Raw genomic sequence first — 16,642 nt, 5'->3', positions numbered from 1 at the left:
TGTCTTATCTAAGAATTGTCCGATAATGGGATCTAATTAGGAGAGTTGTCGAAGGGATTGGGAAGTCTTGGTCTTCGTAATACGGTTAACACTAAAAACCATTACAATGACGCAACTAGCTTTTCAGCCGCTAAACAGGTCGCTGATGCCGCTAAACTGGCATCAGGACTTATAAAACATAATTGTTTACGCTGTGTCAAGGTTTAGTCATGTTTTCAAGGGCTTCTATAACTATGATGACGATTCATAAAATTATTCATGGAATATAAAAATTAGTTAGAGGATCTAAACATAATCAGAGGTTAAATACATTAGTAAAAAGTTGTTATTCCTAATCAACTGCATCATCACTAAATTATTCCTTAACAAGCTCTAAAATCTCACGTTTTATCACATTAATCTTCACATCCAAGCAAAATATCCATTCAATTCCAGTCAGATTCCTATCTAAATCAATTCCAAAAATAATTACACCATCTCAAGGATTTAAACCGTTTAAAATGACAATTGGAACTGCTTTAAATATCACCAAAAAATTAACATAATCACCGAATAAAAGTGTTTGACAACGACATGAGTGATTTATAGACCAGCAATGAATATTAATGTCGGTTGATGAAATTTCAAAATGTTGATGAATGTCAATAAAATTAAGATTTGTGACTATTCAGATAAAGCATATCATAGAGATTTGATGATTTAAGACTTTTATGGCAAAGTACATGGAAGATCGTGTTAAGGATGTTTCGAATTTTATGGGCTGCTTTATATTCAAGGGAAATTTTTGGTCGTTAAGCTGAATATGTATCACAAATTGGTTAATGGATCAAAAATCTGGCCTCAGGATGTCGTGATTCTGATTTGAAGGCGGATTTAAATTTAATCTGGTAACAAGTCAGAGTCACGCCGGCCTGGTGATGAGTTTTGGATTGATTAACCGACTTGTGCTATTCAGGCAGGTGGTTGTTGGCTTGCGATGTGCCAAAAGAAGGATTAAACGTTAGCATCAGCCTGCTTAGAGCTTGTAAGGATCCTAAGACAGCTGTGTGGAATCATTATTGTTCATATGACTTTATTACAGCACCTTCCATGTCTCTACAGCTCACTAAAAACCAACAAAATTCTCAAAACATAAATTTCAAGTCACTTCCTCATTAAAAAAATCCACAAATAGCTTCAAAACCACATCATTAACCTCAAAACAATAAAAAAAATTAAAGAGTTTAAAGCTCACCTTTCGTCCAACTTGATTGTTGTGTAAATTCATCTCACTACGAGCATCAGCCTCAATTTCGCGTGCATCAAGAAACTTTCGTGCAAATCTTATACCAAAATCAATGTCAACTGAGCATCCTCCCCATTTCCATGGCTACCGAAATGAAAAAAAATTCAGTAATAATTTAGTTGAAATGCATATATACATGGCATCCATAAAAGAGAAGGCATAAAAAGTAAGAGATGAGAGATAAGAACATAAAAAAAAAATCTCGTAATTGTTTTCCCGTTTGCTTTTTGTGTTTGAGCAATGCTATGCTTGCTTGCCTGTCTACAACACAGCCAAAATGTCAACAAACTTACCTCAGAATATTCATCCTGATAAGCAATTTGGTGCCTATAATACTGATCACAACCGCATATTGAGATATTTCCGCGACTACATGCTGCGGCAATTGCGTAAACGACGCCAGCATTTGCTATAGCATATGTAAATGCAGCCTCACGTGAGCCTGTAAAAAAATATACAGAAAATTTTCTTAACATTAATTTTGACACTTTAATGTTATGTGAAATAAAACGGTAGTTTATGTAAATATGTTTAACACAGTGGAGTCGCCTTCAAGGGATATCCATCCATGTGCATGTAAATTTTATATGTTCACGTGATGACGTGATAATCAGAGCAAATGTCTTTATCAATTTGTTTGTTACTTTATGTGGACCGATGAAAATTTAATTAATTTATTGGAAATTGAATTTTTTTGGGTCAATGAAGTGTGTGGAAGGCTTGATAGTTGCTGGGGAACGATATGAGGCATTGACTGTTTGAAAGAAGGTTTGGAATTAAGACAAGTTCAGACATTGACATTTTGTCAGTGAGATATTCGGACAGTTTAATGACAGTTTTAGACAGTTCAGACAGTTTAGACAGTTCAGATAGTTTAGACAGTTCAGACAGTTCAGACAATTCCGACAGTTCAAACACTTCAGACAGTTCAAACAGTTCAAACAGTTCAGACACTTCAGACAGTTCAGACAGTTTAGACAGTTCAGATAGTTTAGACAGTTCAGACAGTTCAGACAATTCCGACAGTTCAAACAGTTCAGACAGTTCAAACAGTTCAGACAGTTCAGACAGTTCAGACAGTTCAGACAGTTCAGACAGTTCAGACAGTTCAGACAGTTCAGACAGTTCCGACAGACTCTTAACTGCTAAGTGCTGAACTAGATATTAACAAATCTTCATCAAGTTGTCCTCGGGAAACATTACAATGGCTTCAATATCCTTAATTAAACCAAACATCCAGCCTAAATCCATATAATCAATTATATTGAGCCTCAATATCTCATAAATTCCAACTAATCCTCATTTACTTTAATTAAGCTTTTCCTTCAATACCAACATTCGTTCTCTTTACTTCCAACCTCTTATCATCCATTCTTATTCAATTCTATATCATTTTCGAAGACATAAATACGACAGTAATGTTCATTGTTCTTATGCATTCTCTTAAAAACTCTCTTTTTTACATCTCCTTAGGTGGTCGCAATAAATTCAGCATAAACAAAATTCAATATGACTTGTTTAGTATTCATTTATTATCTCTGAATAATTTGTAGCTAAAAGGCATCTTTTTTTTGGGATTTTTCATACTTTTTGTTTTTTGGATTATGAATGAAAATTAACATTTGAGAGGAGTAAAGATATATATATATACATATTTTGGAAGGAAATTAGAATGAGCGGAGAGAAAAATTGATGAAGATGAAGACAAAAAAATTGATTTCTTTGGTTTGGGTGAGTTGGAAATGGTACAGACTGTTGAGGAGTTACAGCGCATTTCTGGAAGTTGTTTGAATTTAATTAAGACAGTTGAATTGGCTAAGTATGAATTTTAAGGCACAATTCAGCACCATGCCATAAACAGGTCGACCAACAAATCCACAATACCATTAATAATCGGACATTCCGCCATTCCAATACTAAATCAACCCACAAAATCCACTTTCAACCAAAAAAACTCCTCATCTGAAGGGTAAACACGTGCAAAAACAAAAAAAAAGTCTTCATAAATAGCATTTCTGAATCTATAAAGTAAATGGCACCGATCAACTAATTTATGATTATCCAATTCCTCTCCATTTCCCTTCATTCGTTCAAAACTTTCTCATAATTCTTATAACATTATAATCGACATAATGACATTAAAATAAAGGCAAAAAAATAAATAAATATTTTTTGTGAATGAGGAAGGAGAAGATGGAAAGAAAGGAAAAGAATTGAATAATGGCAAAAATATTTTTTTGTGGATTCGACTATTGATTTGATTTTTTTTGTGTGTGACGCGCGGGGTAATGGGATAAGTTTTGAATGGAAGGAATGAAGGTAAATTTAGATTAAAGTTTGGGATGGAAGTGGATTTTTGGGAATTTAGGCGCATTTGCTTGTAAATTTTATAGTTTACGTCAGTTTTGATTGTAAGAATTGGAACCCATGACTCAACAATAGAGAAAATTGTCATTTTTGTAGGGTTCGGCAAAGAAGCGCAGGTCTGAATTGCTACACTATTGATCCTCAGGCCTGCTATTTTGGGCAGCAATCTCAGTTCGTCCAAGAATCATAGGTCTGTATTTGAACTTTAGATGCACAGACCTGCTATTTTGGACGGTATTCTAAAATGTGTTCAAGGCTGCATATCTGCAATTTTGGACACATTCTGCATTTCTGCATTTTCCCCTAATTACAAGACCATAAAGACATCAATTTAACAATATTAGACCATCCTACATACCAATCAATTCCCTTGATCAAGCTGTTTATGGAATATTTCGCAAAATATCAAACAAAGCCCATAATAATCTTAAATATGAGAAGTGAGCAGATTTGAACGACATTTTTTCTCTCACAGCAATAATAATCCACAAGCCATTCAAAAACTATCAAATTCCCACCTTATTATATTCGCAACAATAGCGCAACTTAATTGGTTGACTGCTCACATTCATTCAAATTCAATTCGCTAAACTCAAAAGAAATAAAAAATAAAAAAATTGCAAAGTTTCTCCCGTTTTTGTATGCAATGGCGCCAATTTTGAAAACTGTCACAAAACTACAATAGACTGATAATTTATTCAATTCTCAAGGTAGAAGTTATGCCGCGTACGACACAACAAAAAATACTCAAATGTGTGCGCACACATGAGACATGAATTTCTTTTTAATTTATTCATCAGCTTGTTTGCTGCCACCGCCCACAAAACAAAACTCATGACAGAGGTAGGAAAAAAATAAAAGATTATAAAGCTATCATCGCTAAGCAGCTTACAAATGCTCGATGACAAATAAGCAATTCAATGTTCCATTCTCATTAGGAAATTTTTTATGATGACAAATTGCAAATTGATTTAAAATGGTATTTTTAAATAAATCAATTTCAATTAAATGCTTCTTGGAATTGAGTTAAAAAATGGAATAATCCGATTCGATTGGATGGAAATATTTTGTGATATTCTATGTGAGGTTTGCCATTAGAAAGTTAAATTGCACATTCTGTTTGCTGTTCATAACTTTCATATTTGTCTAATTCATTCAAGTCTAATGAAGTTTTGTTTGTAAAGTTCAATCACTAGAAACATGACATAAATGTGCTGTAATTGTCAGAATAATTCAATAAATGCAAAAATATGAATTTTCAGTCATTTATAATTGTGAAATATGAAAATTTTCTGCTGATTTGACATTAATTGATGTTTCCGGAATTTCCTGATGTTTTTTGGTTGAATTTCGATTGTCTTGGCTTTTATAAATAAGGATTTCATAAGGAATATAGCCTCATATATTTATTTTGATGTTCTATTCATCACTACTCGAATGATGCAAATGAAGAAGGCTGTGCTTTGGAGTTTTAAAGGCTTTAAACCTATTTGATTAGCACCAAATGGAAGTTATTCCAATTACGGCCATAAATCTGACAGTAAACGTGTTTCTCAGCATTTACAACTCCATTTCGGTGCCTTCTTCATTTATGTCGCTCGGGATTGATTGTATACTCAAGTTGAACACGAAACTAAAGGTAATTCCAAGGTAATTCTCATTATTTTTCCATAAATTTGCAGCCACGATACAAAAAACCCAACTTTTTGGTAAATTAACCATCAAATCCAGAAGAATTTAGTCAATTCTTAATACAACCACCAAATTACACTTATCTGCAACTTAACACCTTATGCACCTGCCATCCCCAACACCCATCCCACATACACACTTCCCCCTTTACAATACCTGCCAAAATACCACTTAATATCAAACATCAAACTCCAACCTAATTTAAATGACACATCCGTTATTCCCTTCAACCTGGAATATCAATATACAGTTGCACATGTTATACAGAAAGATGCAGTTGAATATTTGCAATATTATTTATGATTAAGAGATTCAAACTGTCATCAACTGTTGACAACATACATATATGTATATGAACATCCCACATTGTACATGAAAATGCCATTTTTATCAGCAATTACAAACTCATGTAATTAAAATTGGGATTTTTACCTTTTGGATGCTGAATCTTGATTTATATTTTTTGGTGCCAGTGGTGGATGTTGGGTATTGAGAGTTTTGGTATGGGAATGGTAAAGATACTTGGTTAAAGACTAAAACAGTGTTTCCAAGCTTATGAGGGCCAAGGGTCACCTTGGTAGTAAGCCATGATCAAAACCGTGGATGTCAGGTAGCTCATGGCATTTCCAACGCCACAGGTGGTGTCGCAACACACAGTTTGGACAGCACTGGACAGAAACAATCTTAATGACCCAAAATTTCACCAATAAAACTCAATTTTCATCAAAATAAACAGAAATATTCAGCATAACTTAGAAAAAAGCAATAAATTTCATGATAACACATCTTAAATATCCACAAAAAATACCAAGCATCTTACGACATCATAACATGTAATTAACGAGTGAATATTAACGAACATAAAATCAAAAGCAATTTAAAAGAACGTAAAAAGAAGTCTCATCAATTTTTTTGTAAGCAGTTCGACATCATCCTCAATGTTAACACTTGCCAGATTCTCACATGCCAAAAAGACATAACATTTTTCATTAACAATCGATTGAACAAGAGTGATAAGAACCAATCAAACATTGCATAATTATTATTTTTTTATGAGATAAATGCCCACTGGCAACGACCCAACTTTAAAATATCTCAGAATTAAAATCATAATGAAAGTCATCAGGTATTTTATTTTTAAGAAACACAACAAACGACGTGTGCCGATAAGATCTTCTGCATTACATTTTTCATTACATTTCAGCACATATGTGAGTATGGCATAAGAGTAATTGAGTGCATGAACAAGATGAGAGGGACGAAGAGAGATGTAAAGTAAGGAAATTGGATTGGAATTTGGGAAGCGATTTTTTTGGTGGTTTGCTGTGTATTTTGGAGTTCTGAGATCCAATGATGCAGCAACAGGATGTTACTGAGATTGCAGGTCTAGATGTCGCAGTTTAAAGGTCATACATGAGATTTGAGGAGCAAATTTTAGGGATTTGTTAAGGTTTTGGGATTTTTAGATTCAGCTCATAAAGCAAACGGATGTAACTGAATTTACAGCTCTTGATGCCGAAGTTTATATAGTCCAAACTGGAATTTGAGCAGCAAATTTTGGAGATTTATTCATTTTATGGAGTTTTGAGATCCAGTGATGTTTCAGTGGTTCAAACGGAGATTGCAGCTCAAATGTCACTATTTAAGGCAATATTGTTCAAACTATGTGTCGCAGCCCATTTCCGTGAACCAGAATTTTTGACAATTCCCTGATCCGTATGCTTTGTGCGGTTTCAGACGTGGCTTACCACCAAGGTGTGCTCGTGGCACACAGGTTGCCCACCACAGATTTAAGAGGTCTAAAAATTGAATCAAGCATCAAATTCAACCCCAGATTCAAATTTCATGCAAACCATTCCTACATCCATAAGCAGACCCCCAATCTGCCAAAATTTCCATCCAACCATCCTAAAAAATTAAGTTACAATAAATTAAAATTAATTGAAATCTCATCTTTTAAGGCGTCTGTAAGAATATTTTTTTTCCATTTAATATAGATTGAGATATATACGGGGATGCGTAACCGATTGACAATTTTTAATCTGTCTCTCAGCAATGTGTGATTATCATCCAAATAATGGACGGCTTAAGAGTTAAGCGAGGATTTAATTACTTTACAAATAGCTTTAAGACTTTTTATGGTCATTCGATTACTTGCTCAACATGCACATCCATAAACTCACGAACATTTAAATGCGTTCGACAAGCAATTTCTATGTCGTAAAGTACTCAACACGTTACAAATAATATCTTGTTTTGTGCCTTCTTCTCTCCTTGGCATCTCCATTTATATGGTGGGCAAATTTTTATGTGGAATTTTAATAAATTCATGTGTGGTAAATTTTTTTATGCCTTCTACTTCTGTCGCGTCAAGATTACTAATTGATTTCTCTTGTTTTACTTATTTACTGTTAATGAACGGTTGGATAAATTTGGTGGTAAAACATATGTTCATAAAGTTATTGGAAGGACTTTGAACTTTACACCTTTTAAGGAAGTGTCAGGAATTTTGAGTTGAGTTGATTTTTGGTTTATTTGATAATATTCACGAGCTGCTGTAGTCGAAATATTTTAAAGCGTGGGCTATCCAACAATGTGTTATGTTATCGACCAATCACAGTTTGTTCTTGGGTATCAAATATGGAAATTAGAGTTTTTTAGATTTTTAGTGTAGATCAACGATAATACTCAAAATACTGTTTAGAGCAGATTACCTTAGCAACTCACAATACTCTAGCAGTCAAAGAGTATGCTTGAATGGTGCAGCAAGACCAATACAGTATCTAAAAGCTGTCTCTTTGCCTGTAAGGGATAGATTATCAGTAAGATCATCCCAAACAGCACATCATGTTCGCCAGGACATCATTACGTGGCCAGATTACCAGTAAGACTCGAAATTGCCTAAATGATCCCGCAATGTTTGATTTTGATCCATTTTAAGGGCTAAAAATGCGATTCACTGCATTGTGTTGCTCGGGACAAGTGATTGAAGATCACAAGTACAGCAATCAATCTTTGACAAAATTCACTAAAGTTTAAAGAGCTACACTTAAATTGGAAAGCTTCAAAATTGAATCTCGAACTTCAGATCGCACTTTATTATGCACACAGATTCTTAAACATCATACCAGACCACTTACAAATCACAACTTCAGCTCAATTTATCTCCAGCGTCTACAAATTGCACCACATAAATCATAAAAGTTCAAATGCCTTATTCACACTTACATCCAAACATAGTTAGCAAGCACCTTAACAAATTTCATTTCATTCAACAAATTCCACAATCAATTTACAATCCACAATGTAAAGAGAACCTTTTTTTCATTCTTAACAATTCCTTAACATTTCTATAAAAAGCAAACCAACTTAAAGTTATCTCAACTATTCAACAATACAACAAATTTGCAGCAATATGCTAAAAATTACAATCTCATAAATTATCATGCGCTCGCATTTATTTGTTCTGTCGATTGTAACAAATGTCTGGTCGATTGTGTATGCAAGCGAACAAGTTCATTCGATCGCTTTGGATATAAATTCATTCTTTAGCGTATTTTTATATTTTTACCTCCGTTTTGTAATGTCTCTTGAGAAAGAAGCTTCTGTTGATGCACAATTATTTCTCATTTTATATTTTTCCATCTTATTTTATATATATGGACAGCGATTCTCATTGCGATTCTTCATGGATGTTGGATGTTATGGTGAAGAGGGTATTGGAGGGGTTTTGGATGTAAGTTTGTCTATTGGCTACTGTTTTGGGGATCACAGGCCAGATTTTTGCCTTTAAACCATTGTGCATTGGTAAAATTCATGAATTTCAGCAATCTGGTGCTTGTCTCGCTCAAAATTCTCATCAGAACAAGCCACGTAGAAGAAATGACCCAAAATCCGTCCCTAGGCCAACATAACTGTTGATTTGGTCCAGATTCGATGAAATCCGGACTAAATTCGGCCTGGCATTTGCCATTTCTGCGCTGAAAGCTGTCCAGAATGTGTCTATGTCCAACAGTCCTCTTACAGCATTAAGTAAATGACGAAATTTATCCTTAAATCCGGTACAAGACTATGATAACTCTGGACCTGGACCAAATTTGATGAAAGCCTACCTCAAGCCAAAGTCAAGTTGGTCTGGCATCGAATTTTGGATCATTTCCATATTCTGTGCTGTCCAGGATGCATCCAGTCCCAACAGTCTCCTCACACAACATTCCCTAAATGCGCCAAGTGCACATCCCATCCCATAAATTTATCATAATATTCTCTTTATCATTTAACTCCAATTGTATTTATATTGAGGCTATTTCAAAAGTACTACAATAAGAAATGTCTTCAAGGTACAAACTTTATTTTATTTTTTTGCAGAACCAGAAGCCTACACAGCTAACATTAAAATTATTTTTTTGTCTTATATCACAGAACATTATACATATGTGATATAATAAAAAAAAGGCACAGAAACGACATTACGAGTTAAGATATCTAAAGTAAAACATGAGAATGAGTATGAAGATGAAGAAGAAGACGGAATTGAATGCATGCATGCGTGCTTAATCACATATCATTATCTTCTTAAAGGTAAAGTCATTGCAAGCAATTGCTGATTACTCACAATAGTGTTTACGCTTTTTCTTGCTAAAAATTAAATTTGCTTTGACTTTTTAACTTGATTTTTGTGAGGCACGACACGAAAGAAAATGAATGGAGATCGTTTAATTTGATTAAAAGTTTTTTGTGTTTTCTTTTTTTGAGGTTAAAAGCATTTGGGGAATTTTTTTGGGAATTGGATGAGATTTTTGGGAGTTGGAAGAGATGTTGGGTAAGGAAAATGTGATCATGTTGAGGATATTTATGATTGGAATTAAGGATGATATCTTGATTTGGATGAATGTTGGGATTTCGATTGTGAGGATTGGTCAGAAGATACGTATAGGAAGGTAAGTCTATTTTTCGCGGCCTTAATATTAGTCCTGGACAAATCCTGGACCGAAATCGCACGAGACTTAAGGCTCATGGCATTTTTGGCAGCATCCAGGTTGCCCATCACTGCTCTAAATTATAATTGTTCTTCAGAATCCACCAACAACACCAAGCAACAAAGTCTCTCATTTACACCTGTAAATTGTCAACAAATCATCCATAAAACATGATTCCTTACTGTACATTTATATCTCAATCTCTTTCATTCCTCTTATTTCCATTCACAGCTTCCATTTATCAAATCATTTCAATTAAGAATGAACTCATCACATGACATATACACGGAAGAGACACAATCAAGATTCTCAAAATTAACTGGAGCATGAACTTGAACTAAATAACTCAAGTAAATTAAATAAAGAATTCATCAAATCCAATCCGATTTATATGAAAAAAGTCATGAATGAATGCAGAAAAATGAGAATAAGAAGCAAGTAATATCTGGTATTGTATTTAATTATTCAATGTAAAAAAAGTGCCTTCATTGCCATAAAAAATTGTAATTAAATCACAGCGACAATCGTTTAATGCACAGCAGGATATTAACATCGACAGCTTGTGTGATGGAATTTCTCACCTCAATATTATGTTTATGGAATTTTATTTGAAATAAGTTGATGTGATTAATGAATTATTGGGGTGAAAATGACGCATTAAATGGAGCTGACTAGTTGGTCTGCTTTAGAATGAGCATGCTATAGATTTGTTTGATGAAATCGATCATTATTGGCAAAAAAGTGACTATCGATTGACTAGGATCGATTAGGAGTGTGTCTTAAGAAATTGAAGGATTTTTCAGTCGAGGTCAGAGTCCTAAACTCCCCCATGCTTTTCTAGAATTGAAAATTGAGGCCATGATCTGAAATAAATGTGTGAAGGGCTCAGCCTTATGAATTGAAGGCACTGCGATCAAAAATCTATTGTATCACACCCTTTAGATCATCAGTTTATAGTGGAATCTGAATCTCTTTCAAACTGCTCATTTAAGGCCTCGAGTACGTCCACTTAGCAGTGGAGACATGTTATGTGCCAAAGACCTCAAAACTGTACCTATTCTCGAATTAGCTTCATAACTAGAACAGTAAATGGAAAAAAGAGCTTCAAAAATAGACATGACCTGGGATTGAACCCAAACCTTTGCACATAAGCCCAACGCTCTACCATTTAGGCCACACATTCCATTTCACCTATTAAATCCATCTTTACTTTCCAAAGTCCCCCCTTTCTGCAAACATCCAATCAAAATCAACATTTTCATCAATTTTCATATCAGATGACCGACACAAAAAATGATGAAACAAAATTTATTTAAATTCCCAAAAAAAATTAATCTTCTTAAAAATTATTGCATCCTTATTCAGCTTATGACACAAACGGAGTAGCCAAGCCCTCCCCGACAAAAAAAAGACTAAAACAAATAATCTTAATAAATTGAAGTTGAAAATAAAAACAAACAAAAAAAAGATGAAAAAACTCCATATTCGGAATGTTTGAGGCCAACGAATTTTAAAAGGATTTGCACATATTAATAAAAATGTGATGATTATTAATTGCATTTTAATATGCTGAGGATATAATCTATCCCATAGAATGAGGTAGAGTGAGATAAATAATTAATTTGCATACAATTTACATAAATATCGTTTATAAATGAAATATTGACATGTGCTGTGTTTGCCATTATCATGACAGCAGTAAAAAATCAACATCAAATTTTTTTTTTTGCACTGTGCCTGAACATGTGACTGAATCATTGATAAAATATTTAATGTTTTCAAGATCTATGTTAATATGTAAATTAATTAGGTAGGTAAATACTGATAAATTAACTAAGATAAAGCGTATATGATACTAACCTACCGATATCACATGTCCGAAGATATCTTTCAGCCATACTTCAGAGCAATTCCATCTGTGACCTGAAATTATATGCATATATAAACGGGTTAAAGTCATTTTTAATTTGGAACTTGATGCAATGTGGAGGCTTTTTTTAATTATGAAAAATTGCAGCCATGATTTTTAATTTCCATGGAATTAATTATTTGTCGAAGATTTATGAACCTTATCACTCCTTTTTTTTCGGTGTCAGTTATGAGCATACTTTTATGGTTATGATAATGGAAAGTGTTGACTGAGACTGTCAAGATTCAGCAATTAACATTTAAAGGCAATTTTTAAGCACAAAGTGAGCCGCCGATGATAATGCTGATGCTGCTCTTCATTTAAGACAGAGATAGAAGTCCACTTCAAGTTCATATGGACTTAAGTCGACTTGGGTATACTTTTTCCTGCAAAATCCAAGTCAAATTCGAACTCTGATTTAAAGTTGCCTTTAATTAAGCGGATAAGTCTAGTATTGCTGTCAATTTCATTAAAACATTGTTGCTTTTAAGCTTTTCCTACCGCCTGACGTGACTAAACATTTACTAAGCTATGCTAAGTCACAAAATGAGTTGCAACAGCATGTAATTTCGTAAGCATATTGCAATTCCTAGTCATATTGACAAGACTCTATATAATGATTGTGAGTTTGGGTTTTGATGGGAATCGAACCGATGAAATAAGATAAATGGATCGAATATCAGGAAATTGCCTATTGCTACAGATGTCTTACTAGTTTATCATACCCTAAGTGACAATGAGTATACTCATCTAATTGAATAAGTACTATAATATTGCCAATTTTGATACTCAAAAGTTTGTTCTTGTCTGTTCAGAATATTGCTCGATATCTCAGATTTAACTTAAATGCAATTCCGAGTGACAATAACGAAGAAGGCTAGTTGTGGCAGCCATAAAGACGACAAACGGAAGTGACTTCCATTTTATGTAAGTGAAAGAGTATAAGTAGAGTCTTATAAGCTCTGGACAGAGTCTTCCACATGTTTGTCGCTCGGGAATAAATACAGTATGACTTAAACCAATAAAATAATTCAGATCAAAAACTCAAAAAACCACATAAAATTCACCTTTTTATTAAATATCTCAATAACTCATGAGACTCTATCTTTATATCCAAAATATTCAGTGTAAACTCAAACTTATCAAACCAAAACTCATGTTTACAAAATCTTTTTCCAAGATAAAATCAATGATTTGTTTGAATATTAAAAGCCTACTTTATTCATGAAATAAAAAAATTCGGAAAGAAAAAATTTGCATTTAAATTGTTATGAATCTGAGCGAATTTGGTTCACAAGTGCCGACTTAAAAAAAAGTCTTCAATAGGCTTAAAATTCTGCAAATTGTTAATTGAAATTAAAAAACCAGATTTTAAAGCATAAAATCAACTGCAATTATGAAATTCACAGCACGAAATATGCAAATCGTCGCGCCTTCATTAACACATCGTTCAAATTGCAATAATCGGTTCAGTATCTCAAAAAAGCGAAGTTTTTATGGCTTAAATGCGACATAATCCAATAAGCAGGATTGGAAGTGAAGTTAATAAAAAGTTTTTATTAGGTGTAAACATTTTCATTCATGACAGGAAACGGCAACAAAAAGACATTTTTTTTAAGTGTCTCACCTGCAAACTGATGTTGACACTCTAAAGCCCCCAACTGATGTCCATTCGACAATGCAACAAATGCATCAGGTGCTTCAGCACAAATTTTCTTCTGTTTAGGTGACAAGCCCCGAATGCGATTGCAGATAAGTGCAGGTGTAAAGTTTAAAATTCCACTGAAAAAAGAGTAAAAAAAAATTCTAATTAATTGCCATATGCTTTTAGTTCCATTCATGAATAATGGATAAAAGATTCTGCAAAAAAAAAAAGACGGGATTAAATTTCATTTTTAGGCAAAAATATATTCATTTATTTGTTTTATCTTAATCCATTCATCTCGCACTTTCAATGCTAACGACAACATCATTCACAACTTTTCTTCATCTTATTACTTCTTTTGTCAATACAATTTTTTCCATTAATTTCGTTCTTTTTTTAATTTTTTCTCGATCAAAAAAATTGGAGGAAGGTTGTATGGATTGTGAACTAGATTAGTTATACCTTTACAGCATTAGTCGGTTAATTTATGCAAAATCCGGGACCAAACCAAACCGGGTTGATTCATGTACGATGCCAGATTTAAATACAATACAGCATCAAGTCAGAATAGTATACCAGACCTGTGTCGGATTATTTTATGAATTATTCACTAGAGATTTCTGTTCTTAAAAGCCTTATCCCAAATGGAACAACCGGAAAAACATGTGGTGAAAATCAACCGTCACGATGCCATGAAGATAACACCGCATCCTGCCGTTTATACAGAAACACAACGTCACAAGTGGTGTTCTAGCAAGCACATTTTACTGATAGCACGATGAGCCCGTATATTACAGTATTTTATCGATTTTATGATGATAATAATTAATCTTGACACAGCTTTGTAACGATTTGAAAGTTAAAATTCGAAAATTCCCTTGAATTCACTTTCGACTATCGTTTTTGAGTAGTTTGCTGTACTGAGTATCACAATCACTAGCACAACGTGTTCAATTAAGCATCATTACGCAATATTCGACTGGATTTTGTACTGACTGGAAGGTTAAAAGCATTTTGTCAGCATGTGTTCCTTTAACATCAAATTTTTCAATATTTCTGTCAAAAGTTGAATTTTAAAAAATATTGAGCCAATAAACTTACTCAATTTATAGAAAAAATAATCTTATATGTACGTACAAATACAATACTGTACTCATATATATGCCTCATTAACCATCCATACATAAATTGTCTCTAAAACGCAAATTATTCAAGAAATTACGTTGATCATTTACTCTGGTCCCAAACCAAGCATTAGAAGCACGAACAATTTTTTTTTTCTTCATATTTTGCCTCTTTTCTTCTTTATAAAGTGAAATATCATCGGAGCAATAAACAATAGATTTGAATGCCTGTAGGCGACAAAAACCCAAAACGCATTTTATGAATAAAGAGAAGAACAACAAAAAAATGTTGGAAATGTCATAAAGTATTGAGTTACTGCTTGAAAAATTGCTCTATGGGGCTACCTTTTATTTAATTAACTACCTGTTGTTCAATTTAATTGTAAATGAGACAAATTGGATGTGAAATTTCCTTTTTTATTAGCTGTGTCATGGAGATTTTTTGGAATATAGTCTGTAATTATAGTAATGAGATCATATTTGATTTCCGAATAATAATAAAGGAACTCAGGTAGTTCAGCACGCAATTACATAAATTTTGTAGATTTTCATCTTCAGATGATATCTCAATATGGAAGTGTTTATGAATGGAATCACACATAGTTTTATTCAAAAAATATTCAAATGTATCAGATAAGAATTGACTTGATTAACAAGATTCGACTGAGTTTACATGATCTTATAACCGGTAAAGTCCACATCTGGTTTTACTTGTAATTTATTAGTTAAATCATAATAATTTAACATTAATTTCAGTTAATTTTAATTATAAGTGTTAGTGAAACTACATGCAATTAATTAGCATAGAATCTTGTTTTATATATGACAAGAAAATTTTTATAGTTTTTATTGCAAATTGAATGTCATGTGGAATTCATAATATTTATTATTAATTTTATATAATTAATGGAAGCGCGAATGTTAAGAATGTCATTGAAATTATTTAAGTACGAATTTAATATTTAAGCTCTAAATTAATTATTGGAGTTAAAAATAAGCGTGTGACATTTTAGACAGGCAATGGGAATTTATTCGATTTTTATGCAGTTTTACGTACTTTCTAGTTTTAACTATGTAATTACAGGGCGTTATTTAATTTATAAAATTAATTAGAATTGTGTCTACAATAGATTTTGCTGTCATACATAAATTGAGACTTAAATTGAATCGACTCGAGTTGAATCGCATTTTTTGAAGATGACAGCACCTAACTCGACTCGATTCATTTTTTTACAAGTTGACTGCAGTCGAGTTTAATGTTTTCTATCGTTTTTTCCTTAGTCGACTCGAGTTGTGCGCCGAAATCTTGAAGAAAATCAAGTCTACTTGACTTCGAGCTACGCGAATTAGAAATGTTAAGTTTATTACTAGACATAAGGTCGACTACAACGTGTTCTACGCAGGAAAATGTTCAGAATATTTATGTACTACAATATGTTATGCTGTGAATAATAAGGACAGCTTTAGTATGGCTCCAGGCCAAATTCAATTGAATTCGACTTCAAGCCAGAGTCAAGTCAACTTAACGCCGTATATTCGGCCACTTTTACGTCTTGTGAATTCTGGGAACTGGCCTTTAGGCAAGCATCTTAGCTAGTTCATGTGACAAACACAATTGACATGATTTAAGATCAATATTCT

The 16,642-nt window shown here is 33.2% G+C and overlaps 1 protein-coding gene across 4 annotated transcripts in view; it reads right to left on the bottom strand.

Moving 5' to 3' along the window:
- Wnt2 (Wnt oncogene analog 2) overlaps positions 1 to 16,642 on the bottom strand; it is a 34,158-nt gene that overhangs the window by 2,492 nt on the left and 15,024 nt on the right. For 3 of the 4 annotated variants that reach the window (XM_070640735.1, XM_070640736.1, XM_070640737.1), the window contains exons 3-6: positions 13,860 to 14,014; positions 12,184 to 12,246; positions 1,579 to 1,727; positions 1,235 to 1,369 (exon numbers count right to left, since the gene is read on the bottom strand). In XM_070640735.1, coding sequence (XP_070496836.1) covers positions 1,235 to 1,369; positions 1,579 to 1,727; positions 12,184 to 12,246; positions 13,860 to 14,014 — 502 coding nt within the window. The remainder of the gene's footprint in view (positions 1 to 1,234; positions 1,370 to 1,578; positions 1,728 to 12,183; positions 12,247 to 13,859; positions 14,015 to 16,642) is intronic. The other variant, XM_070640738.1, reaches the window with a different exon arrangement.

The sequence above is a fragment of the Chironomus tepperi genome, unplaced genomic scaffold, assembly GCF_022539635.2.
Source record: "Chironomus tepperi strain 1889 unplaced genomic scaffold, CSIRO-AGI_Ctep_v1 contig_221, whole genome shotgun sequence".
NCBI classification, from domain to species: Eukaryota; Metazoa; Arthropoda; class Insecta; order Diptera; family Chironomidae; genus Chironomus; species Chironomus tepperi.
Note: the sequence above shows the minus strand (reverse complement) of the source record. Positions and strands in the feature narration are given on the sequence as shown.